Source organism: Monodon monoceros, unplaced genomic scaffold (genome assembly GCF_005190385.1).
Source record: "Monodon monoceros isolate NGI ecotype Baffin Bay Population unplaced genomic scaffold, NGI_Narwhal_1 Super_Scaffold_13, whole genome shotgun sequence".
Taxonomy (NCBI): domain Eukaryota; kingdom Metazoa; phylum Chordata; class Mammalia; order Artiodactyla; family Monodontidae; genus Monodon; species Monodon monoceros.
Genome location: NW_021703769.1, coordinates 40,833,269 through 40,845,562, shown reverse-complemented (window position 1 = coordinate 40,845,562; position 12,294 = coordinate 40,833,269). Strand labels below are relative to the sequence as shown.

Here is a 12,294-nt window from a genome sequence, read left to right as displayed (position 1 = left end):
TCAAGAGAGATTACTACAAGCAACTCTATGCCAATAAAATGGACAATCTGGAAGAAATGGACAAATTCTTAGAAATGCACAACCTGCCAAGACTGAACCCAGAAGAAATAGAAAATATGTACAGACCAATCACAAGCACTGAAATTGAAACTGTGATTAAAAATCTTCCAACAAACAAAAGCCCACGACCACATGGCTTCACAGGTGAATTCTATCAAACATTTAGAGAAGAGCTTACACCTATCCTTCTCAAACTCTTCCAAAATATAGCAGAGGGAGGAACACTCCCAAACTCATTCTACGAAGCCACCATCACCCTGATACCAAAACCAGACAAGGATGTCACAAATAAAGAAAACTACAGGCCAGTATCACTGATGAACAAAGATGCAAAAATCCTCAACAAAATACTAGCAAACAGAATCCAAGAGCACATTAAAAGGACCATACACCAAGATCAAGTGGGGTTTATTCCAGGAATGCAAGGATTCTTCAATATATGCAAAAAATCAACGTGATACACCATATTAACAAATTGAAGGAGAAAAACCATATGATCATCTCAATAGATGCAGAGTAAGCTTTTGACAAATTTCAACACCCATTTATGATAAAACCCTGCAAAAAGTAGGCATAGAGAGAACATTCCTCAACATAATAAAGGCCATATATGACAAACCCACAGCCAACATCATCCTCAATGGTGAAAAACTGAAACCATTTCCAGTAAAATCAGGAACAAGACAAGGTTGCCCACTCTCACCACTCTTATTCAACATAGTTTTGGAAGTTTTAGCCACAGCAATCAGAGAAGAAAAAGAAATGAAAGGAATCCAAATCGGAAAAGAAGAAGTAACGCTGTCACTGTTTGCAGATGACATGATACTCTACATAGAGAATCCTAAAGATGCTACCAGAAAACTACTAGAGCTAATCAATGAATTTGGTAAGGTAGTAGGATACAAAATTAATGCACAGAAATCTCGTGCATTCTTATACACTAATGATGAAAAATCTGAAAGTGAAATTAAGAAAACACTCCCATTTACTACTGCAACAAAAAGAATAAAATATGTAGGAATAAACCTACCTAAGGAGACAAAAGACCTGTATGCAGAAAATTATAGGACACTGATGAAAGAAATTAAAGATGATACAAATAGATGGAGAGATATACCATGTTCTTGGATTGGAAGAATCAACATTGTGAAAATGACTATACTACCCAAAGCAATCTACAGATTCAGTGCACTCCCTATCAAACTACCGGTGGCATTTTTCACAGAACTAGAACAAAAAATTTCACAATTTGTATGGAAACACAAAAGACCCCGAATAACCAAAGCAATCTTGAGAAAGAAAAACGGAGCTGGAGGAATCAGGCTCCCTGACTTCAGACTATACTACAAAACTACAGTAATCAAGACAGTATGGTACTGGCACAAAAACAGAAATACAGATCAATGGAACAAGATAGAAAGCCCAGAGATAAACCCATGCACATATGGTCACCTTATCTTTGATAAAGGAGGCAAGAATATACAGTGGAGAAAAGACAGCCTCTTCAATAAGTGATGCTGGGAAAACTGGACAGGTACATGTAAAAGTATGAAATTAGGGCTTTCCTGGTGGCGCAGTGGTTGAGAGTCCGCCTGCCGACGCAGGGGACACGGGTTCGTCCCCCAGTCTGGGACGATCCCACATGCCACGGAGTGGCTGGGCCCGTGAGCCGTGGCCGCTGAGCCTGCACGTCCGGAGCCTGTGCTCTGCAACAGGAGAGGCCACAACAGTGAGAAGCCCGCGTACAGAAAAAAAAAAAAAAAAGTATGAAATTAGAACACTCCCTAACACCGTACACAAAAATAAATTCAAAATGGATTAAAGACCTAAATGTAAGGCCAGACACTATCAAACTCTTAGAGGAAAACACAGGCAGAACGCCCTATGACATAAATCAGAGCAAGATCTTTTTTGGCCCACCTCCTAAAGAAATGGAAATAAAAACAAAAATAAACAAATGGGACCTAATGAAACTTAAAAGCTTTTGCACAGCAAAGGAAGTCATAAACAAGACCAAAAGACAACCCTCAGAATGGGAGAAAATATTTGCAAATGAAGCAACTGACAAAGGATTAATCTCCAAAATTTACAAGCAGCTCATGCAGCTCAATATCAAGAAAACAAACAACCCAATCCAAAAATGGGCAGAAGACCTAAACAGACATTTCTCCAAAGAAGATATACAGATTGCCAACAAACACATGAAAGAATGCTCAACATCATTAATCACTAGAGAAATGCAAATCAAAACTACAATGAGATATCATCTCACACCGGTCAGAATGGGCATCATCAAAAAATCTAGAAACAAAAAATGCTGGAAAGGGTATGGAGAAAATGGAACACTCTTGCAATGCTGGTGGGAATGTAAACTGATACAGCCACTATGGAGAACATTATGGAGGTTCCTTAAAAAACTAAAAATAGAACTACCATACTACCCAGCAACCCCACTACTGGGCATATACACTGAGTAAACCATAATTCAAAAATAGTCATGTACCAAAATGTTCATTGTAGCTCTACTTACAATAGCCAGGACATGGAACAACCTAAGTGTCCATCAACAGATGAATGTATAAAGAAGATGTGGCACATATATACAATGGAATATTACTCAGCCATAAAAAGAAACGAAATTGACTTATTTGTAGTGAGGTGGATGGACCCAGAGTCTGTCATACAGAGTGAAGTAAGTCAGAAAGAGAAAAAACAAATACCGTATGCTAACACATATATTTGGAATCTAAGGAAAAAAAAAAAAAGGTCATGAAGTACCTAGGGGTAAGACGGGAATAAAGACACAGACCTACTAGAGCATGGACTTGAGGAAATGGGGAGGGGGAAGGGTAAGCTGTGACAAAGTGAGAGAGTGGCATGGACATATATATACTTCCAAACGTAAAATTGATAGCTAGTGGGAAGCAGCCGCATAGCACAGGGAGATCAGCTAGGTGGTTTGTGACCACCTAGAGGGGTGGGATAGTGATGGTGGGAGGGAGGGAGATGCAAGAGGGAAGAGATATGGGAACATATGTATATGTATAACTGATTCACTTTGTTATAAAGCAGAAACTAACACACCAAGTTTCCAATAAACATGTGAAAACAAACAAAGAAAAAAGATATAAGGATACCAAAATCTGTACTGGTTAGAGTTCTACCAGGCAAATAGAACCAGTAGGATATATAGATAGATAGATAGATAGATAGATAGATAGATATAGATAGATATAGATATAGATAGATATAGACACACACACACACACATATATATATATACACACACACACGGGGACAGATACACTATTTTGCATGGAAGCTACATGGTATAACAAAATTATATTATTTAATCCCATTTTAAAGTGCTGAAAATATGACTTCAGTTGTCTTCAGACTAAAATAAAATCTCAATGTCAAAAAAATAAATAAATAAAATAAAATGATATACACATTGACTAAAAAAAAAACAAAAAACTGTGATATCAAGTTAGTCGGAGGAGCAGAGGTAACAAATTAAAGGGTCAGCTTTTTAAGGCTGCAGAAGTCTTCTTGTAGAAAGGATTGCATTGATTGATGTGGCCTGTAATGGAAACTCAGATAATGAAATAAAACCAGCATTTAAGAATTTGAGGCTGAGAACTCATTGCCATGGCAACACTCTCAGAAGGGAACTTGTATAAGAAAATAAGATTCACTTGACTATGTCTTAAAATGAAAACCTACACCACAGTGAAACAATTAAATGCAGAATTCCAAACTTGCTTACTGCCACAGTGCCTAGAGGTACGGTAGGTCCAGCATCTCTTCCATTGGAAAGTATTACTTCTCAAAACTTAAGACTCATGGAGGGAACATCATCTAGCTTTGAGGCATCTCTATGGGCATTGGGTGTTTCCTACCAGTGAAGATTTACAATTGTTTTCAGTCCATAAATCACTTAGCATCACACATATATGGAAACCACAGTAGTATACACCATTCAAACAAACAGCTATCTTTTAGTCTGCCCATAATCACAGAAAACTACCAAATTCATATATCAATTATTACTTATACTTCGTGGGAAAATCATTTTTTAACCTACATAAAATATGGTTTATTTTCACATCCTAATCATTTAAATAAAAACATCTATTTTTTATTGCATGTTTTCACTCAAAGAATGTCAAACTGGGTACACTATATTTTGTCAGTTAAAAGGAGTTTTCTTGAATACCTAATATCACTGGTAAACATGAATTTATGCCTTTTAACTGATGCTGAGAGAAGAGATCACTTTGAACAGCATGGATTAGGTTCCTAAAATTGAACCTGGTGGTAAAAGAATTTGACATTGAGAAATTTTAAATCATATTGTAAAAAAAAAAAATAAAAGAGAGAGAAATAGAGGTCAATAATAACATAAAAATCCTTATATTTCTATGTTCACTTAAACAAAAAACGATAAAAGCAGCATGACATATAAGATAATACGTATGCTATTTTAATAACTCTACATCGGCATCTAGTGATAATGGATACAGTATTATTAACCTCTATTTACCAGCCCTTTCTCCATAGAAATTTTTCCTTCCTGTCTTCAACCCTACCTCTGCCCCTGAGGTTTCACCAATATAAACAATTTCCATTTGCATGTTTTAGCTAATATACATTCAAAAGGATATTCTGTATATGTCCAGTCCTCCTCCAGTGCCACAACACCCTTTTCATTTTCTCAGGACATAACATTGTCCTAGAAATCAAAATCATTCAGCTGCTTGACTTCATGAGCAACTGGTTATTCATTTCTCAAGTTACATGCATTAGAATACTGTGGTTCTAAGACCTGGATCTATTTTTTGACATCTACCTTTATCTTTTCCAATGTTTTACTGAGAAAATCTGCACCCTCCTTGACTTTTCTTTCATTTTTTTCCCTATGTCCATTTCCAGTTCATTCTATTTCTAGTTATCCCCTACATGGTGACTTACGCTTTTTGCTTACACTGGAATCAACATTCTCAAGGTTGTCAAGAATGTATACCAAAGTAAATTTGCATACATTTGAATTTTGCCCAAGGGGAACTCATGGTTGGAGGAAAATAACTGAATCAATGTTTGAAGTAAGTTGGACGGAATAAGGTACTTGCACAAACCACATCTAGGACGCATGAAAGATTGGTCAGATTTTTCACCTGAAACTCTCTATGGTGAGATTGCATGATTAAAACCCTAAATTTAAACATCCTTGGTATTAATAAAGCTGTTCTAATTAATAATTCATAGAAGACAGCTGCCACTGTAAAATGAACCATTAGATTTATTGATTAATTTATTTTTATTCTTTTACAACCTAAAGCAAACATGTGGGTACATATTTTTAAAAGTTACCAAGAAGAATGGATACAGGAGAAAAATTTAAGGAAATTTTTTCTTCTAAATTAATAAAAGGAATAATTTTTTTTCATAGCAAAATATTGTATCCACAAATATCACATCCAGTAACCAAATAACTACCTTATTCCTAGATAATTATGTGACTTGCTTTTCCTTCTTCTCTATTTAAAAAGTATCTCCTTTTAGCACAACTAGAAGGTCAGTGAAATTTCTTTGTACCCCACTTTGTTTCCTGTTTCTCCCAACCTCCCTTCCAATTCTCCCTCAGGTTGAGCGCTTGGTACTTTTATTGTCCTCTAATTTATCCTGCCAAAGTGAAAAGTAATTTGATAAAATTCTTCAAATTAAGGTATTAGGAAATTAATCATATGCTGATCTCCTGAGTATTTGCATTTTAAAGGAAAATTGCAGAGAAAGAACAATTCCTGACCATCATAAATTACTCATTAATTACAGAATTTCAGGCTTCCATGGGAAGATATTTAAAAGTGATGAGAGAACAAGAGAGTACTCTCAAATCATACAATGGACATGACGATCTGGTCTATTTATTTGTCTGGATGGTCAGGAGATTGAGACAAATTATATATTTGAAGGTAAACATTATATCCTCTAGGTCTTAGGAGATATCTAAAAATGTCTTGGAACACAGTAGGTCTTATTATTTATTAAATAAATATACGATCATATTATTTGGTTTACCGCCAGCAAAATTTTGAAGAATACATTCCTTCAGAGAAATTAGAGTAAAGCAGACATCTCTGACCCCTCTGCTGTGACACCAAAGCCTTTGGCTTCATTTTGGCAGAAAAGTGGTACCATCAAATATTTCACTTATTCACAGACATTTCCCTGGCCCACTTGCAGGTAGGCAGGACTACGTGAATAGTTCTGGCCAATTAAATGGAAGCGGAAATTATGTGTGTCACTTCTAATCTGAGACAGTAAAAGGTTTATGCATGATTTTGCAAAGTTCCATGGCTGAGGAGGTTGTCAGCTCCAAATAGCAGAGCCCAGAGACAATGCGATGCCTAATACGCCAGGGTCTCTGAATGTAGACCACTAAGATTTTGAGGTTATTTGTAGGTGTAGCACAGCCTAGCTGATCCAGACCAGTAGAGTAATACATTCCCTTTATGGCATTTACCACACTGTCTTATAGCCACTTTGTTACACATCTGCTACCCCACCTTAGCTAGTTACTCCTTATTTATTTTTGTAGCTTTATTGTAAAACAACACATAGTGGAAGAAACCATGATAACGTAAGAGTAGTTTTTTAAGTTAAAAATTAGACTACAAATTTAAGACAGCTGCATGTGGTGGCAAGATTAGTATAATCTAATTCAATTCAGTGCATCTACTGAGCAATAAGGATTTGTGGCATGTTCTGTGCTGTCAGTACACACATGAGTTGGTAATATTAACAATGATATTATTAATGATTATGAATAAGATGATATTAATCATTATTAGCAACATTAATAGTTTTAACTGCCTAAATAAACACAGTAGTATGAGATAATAGAAAATATATGTTGGTTTCTGTCCCTAGTTACTGGCACAGAGCTCCTGAAACCTTTGTAATTTCTGAAGTGATAAGAACATGGGAGCATCTTTTGTTTTAGTATTTGTCTTTGATCCCATGCCTGACACAGGGCTCCTAAAACTCTTGTAAATTTCTAAGTGATTAGAGCACTAGAAGAATCTTTTGTCCTAATGAATTGACTCTGAGTGGGCTTCTGGATGACTTGAGACATGATTAGAAGCTTGGAATTTTCATTCCCATCCCTCATCCTCCAGGCAAGGGAGAGGGGCTGGAAATGGAGTTAATGATTGATCATGCCTATGTGAGTAAGTCTCCGTAATACCTCAATAGCTTGGCGTTTGGAGAGCTTCCAGTGGGTGCACACATCCACACCAGGAGGATAAAAACCCACCCCAACTGCACGGGGACAGAAGCTCCTGTGCTCCGGACCCACCCAGACCTCGTCCTATGTATCCCTTCATCTGGCTGTTCATCTGAATCCTTTATCACATCCTTTGATAAACTGGTACATGTATGTAAGTGTTTCCCTGAGTTCTGTGACCTGCTCTAGCAAGTTAATTGAACCCAAGCAGAGGGTCGTTGGACCTTCCAGTCTATAGCTAGTAGGTCAGAAGCATAGGTGACAACCTGAGCTTGCAACTGGCATCTTAATGGTGTGTGTGAAGGGTGGGGGAGGGGTGGCAGTCTTGTGGGACTGAGCCCTGAATCTATGGGGTCTGATGCTATCTCCAGGTACACAGTGTCAGAACTGAGTTAAATTATAGGACACCCAGGTGGGGTTGCAGATAACTGCTTAATGTGGGAAAAACCTCCACACATTTGGTGACCAGAAATGTCATGAGCGAACAGCTCTGTGTGAGTAGTAAAGGAGACTCACAGGGAAGGAACACACACTAGGGAAGAATGAGATTTTTCCCTACATAGGAGGAAGAAAAAATTGAGATTTTCCTTTACAAATATACTAACTGGGTATTTCATGATAATTTATTTCTGTATAAAAACATCAAGAAATGATATGATAATGTCTAGAGGTCTGGGTTTCAGAATATCAAAGCAAGAATGATCTCAATGTCCTAAATTTGCCAAATCATAAACTGTGAAAATATCTTACACTTGAAGTAATATTATCAAAAACTTTTATAGAGAATACATTTTCCAGTTATTTTACATCCATTATTTCAACTGATCCCCATAATAGCCTCATGATTTAGACAGTAATAATTTACTGATTCTTTGTATATGGAAACTGAGGCTACAAAATACTGACATGACTTTTCCATGGTCACACTAAGCTGATCTGATAAAAGGGTTTATGAGAAATTTTCTTTGACATGCATATAAATGAGCTCAAGTTAACTTTATTTTCCGTCTTACTAACCAGGATTTTGATATCAGACATCTCTCCCCATCTATAGTAATGTCTATAAAGTGGAAGCCTGTACAATAAAAGATGTATCCAGTCATGATAACATTTCTAAGAACTTTCCATTTCCCCCCATATGACAAGGATTTGATGACATTAGCATCATTATTTTTTTTAATGTTGGTCAAGAACATGACACTCCATTCCATATAAAGTAGAAAGCCCCATTTCCTCCTGCAAGAAATGAAAGAAAGGCAGCCACCATGGGGAACAGTATGAAGCTTCCTTTAAAAATAGAGTTACCATATGATCCAACAATCCCACTCCTGGACATATAGCTGGAGAAAACTGTAACTTGAAAATATACACACACCCTGTTCATAGCAGCGCTGTTCATAGCAGCACTATTTAAATAGCCAAGACATGGAAGCAACCTAAATGTCCATCAACAGATGAATGGATAAAGAAGATGTGGTACATATACAAAATGGAAAGCCATAAAAAGAATGAAATGATGCCATTTGCAGCAACATGGATGGACCTAGAGATTATCATACTAAGTGAAGTAAGTCAGACAGAGAAAGACAAATACCATATGATATCACTTATATGTGGAGTATAAAAAAATGATACAAATGAACTTATTTATAAAACAGAAACAGACTCACAGACACAGAAAACAAACTTATGGTTACCAAAGGGGCAGGATAAACTAGGAGCTTGGTATTAGCAGATATACACCACTGTATATAAACAAGATAAACAACAAGGTCCTACTGTATAGCACAGGGAACTATATTCAATACAACACTGTAAATCAATATTGTTCGATAAAAAAAAGAAAAGAAATAAAGAAGGAAGGCAGATTTTTTTAAAGAATATGAGACAAGATATTCGATGGCAACTCCAGTCAACCATGTAAGAACGTGGCGATTAACTTAGCTGGACATTTTCCTTCATATTTTGCAGATATTTTCCATCTCCATTTTTATTTACTAATATTGCAATGACTTCAGTTTAGTGCCACCACGTGCTAATTTTATCCAAGTAACATGTAATTAACCCCTCAAAATCATCATCAAACATGGTAACATAGAATAGACCTAATTCCAATCTCAGGATGACTAGAGTATCACATTGTAGGGCATCTGATAAAAGTTAATTTAACTTAGTCGATAATTCTTCCACTCTTTACCTCATGGTAGCAAGCACAGTAACAGCAGATATGATTATTTTAAGGTCATCATAGTTAGGGATGTTTATTTTTTCTGTTAAAAGGATGGGTGATGTTTTTACACTGTTTCTAATGGGCTAGTCTCTTCTTACTTTTTACTGACTTCAAGAAAATCATTAGAGACGTCAGTGAATTTGTTAGCATATTCTCTTCACGTCGCAAGGTCCATATTTCCCAAGTTGGAAACTTCTATACATATCCATTTTTCTTAGCACTTCAGCCCCATTTGCCTCTTTTAATCAATAAGCTATATTGACAAAATTTTAATTATTCCCAGAAAGTGCACACTGTTTTGATTTTGTTATTTTCCTTTAGAGAACAAAATGAGTCAACTGGTTTAGTAGCTTACTTTGCTCCCTCTTTGAACTTCAGCTTTCTCCTCTAAGACAAAATAGTGTCTAACTTATTGATTCATTTGCAAAGAGAAAATTTTTAAAAATCAAAGAGTGAGATGAAATATCTAGCTCTGTTAACAAGTAGGCAAAGATGTAAAAGGCGGTATAATTGGCTTGAAAAAAAGTTGTCTTGTTTTAAGCAAACTCACATTGGAAAAGGCACTTCATAATTATAATCATGCATGAAAAGTACAGCAACCATCCAGGGTTATCTAAATGTGTCTGACTCTCAATGCTCCTTCATGCAAATAATAAAACCACCACTTCTGTGAACTCGCAAGCAATGCTGATCCACTCAGCCTGCTAAGAAGTCAAGTGTTTAACTATCTTCCTGTTCCATGATTTCGGCAAGGTTAACATCTATCTGAAACACCCAAGGGATTCTGCCCAAATTAACTTACGATTGGGTATTTACACTCTCATTTTTCTCATAGTTTTATTTTACTGGTGTAATTGAGATGTAATAAATGTAGGGCATGTTGCAAAAGAAAAGCAGGTGAATAAATACCTCCAAATCCAGCTAGAAGAGACCCCCTTTCATCTCAGCCTACTGCTAAGGAAATAGATTAGATCCACATTTTCTGAACTCTCCCATCTAAATTGATAGAACTAAGAAGGGATGTGGCATACCCAACTACAGAGTATTAGTTTAGGAAGACCAAAATCAATCTAAAAGAATAACATCTTTCAAGTTAAAACACACACACACACACACACACACACACTCACAAACATTTTCTTCAAAAGATAAGGGCAACAAGGAGAAAATAAATTAGATGTGATGGTTCCAGTTCTGGGACTCTATACTTTTAAATTCTAAAACAATTAGGCAAATATTTAGGGTATACAAACGAGTGGAGTCACGATAGCCGACAGACTACATCACGTACTAAGGTCGTTAAACTTAGCTTTTAGAATTATAGAAATGATATTCTACCCTCATTTTGGACAAGATTGATTTTCCAGTATAAAAAGGCTGAAAAAGAATAAGAAATAAGAAGCATAAAAGTACTTACAACTGATCGGATGTTATTTTCTTTCACCAGTTTCAGAGATGATTTATAGCAATTTGCAAGGTCTTCCTTGTGGGAACCATTAATATGGCCTCTGGCTATTGGTCCTACGGTATGGATAACATCTGTAAATACAAAAGGAAGGAAAAATAGGATAAGCAAGATATTTTTCACTTTTCACATAATTGGTGCTTTATTTATTTTAGGTATTTGTGTTGGAGCTTGGAGACAAGCAAGCTAAGAAATACTGATGATGCAAATGCTTCTCTGGTAAAAGATTTTAGATAGCACAGCTTTTTAAAGTAGGCAAATTTCCAGGAAGGTGATAATTGTGAAAAGGAATCCCCTACCAGTAAATTGTTCCATCGCTACTGGTCAGATGCAAGCATAACAGATTATATAAGGTGTGAATAATTGGCACGCTGGCAGAAGACAAATCCTCAGTGGGAAATAAACTGAGAAATAGTTGCCTACAAAATGAACATTCTGAATTGACATGGGAAGGAAGTACCAATGTTACACATCACCTTACTTATAAATAAGACAATAGTATCAGGCATTGTACAAAATAAAGAAGGGCAAGTTCCTGGAAATATGTCAAAAGAATTTATAATAATCAGTAATAACACTAAAAGGGTTATTTTTTTATTTAATTTATTTTTTAATACAGCAGGCTCTTATTAGTAATCTATTTTATACGTATTAGTGTACACATGTCAATCCCAGTCTCCCAATTCATCACACCACCACGATGACCCCTTTCCCCCCTTGGTGTCCATATGTTTGTTCTCTACATCTGTGTCTCTATTTCTGCCTTACAAAGCGGTTCATCTGTACCATTTTTCTAGATTCCACATATATGCGTTATAAAAGGAATAATTTTTAAACATCCCTACCAATTTACAATGCAATCTACTTATCCTCACACACGTGAGGTATGCTGGGGATAATGGTTCCTAATAATTACTTAACTTCTATTTTTCACTATATTAAAATTTTCAAAACTCAATCTGTACTTTTCATCCTCTATTTAAATTTAAAACACAAAATTAAAATTTTTGTTTTGGCATATAAAACCAGTCATTGCGGTATACATAAACGTTTAAGTTTGGGAACTTAATTAAATAGAACTGTCCTCATTTTAAGTCAATAAAGGTCGTAAGAAATAGACCAAGTTTTAGTCCAAATTACTTGAAAATGCTTTGTAACTCCTGCTTCTCAGTCTTACCTGTTAATCTGGATTATAAACTTATTTAAACGATGTGAGTAACAATAACTAATCAACTTTGATCAAAAAAGAAA

At 35.9% G+C, this 12,294-nt stretch overlaps 1 protein-coding gene across 5 annotated transcripts in view; it reads right to left on the bottom strand.

The window, feature by feature from the left end:
- MACROD2 (mono-ADP ribosylhydrolase 2) overlaps positions 1-12,294 on the bottom strand; it is a 1,974,865-nt gene that overhangs the window by 790,505 nt on the left and 1,172,066 nt on the right. For all 5 annotated transcript variants that reach the window (XM_029221509.1, XM_029221512.1, XM_029221511.1 and 2 more), the window contains exon 6: positions 10,996-11,117. In XM_029221509.1, coding sequence (XP_029077342.1) covers positions 10,996-11,117 — 122 coding nt within the window. The remainder of the gene's footprint in view (positions 1-10,995; positions 11,118-12,294) is intronic.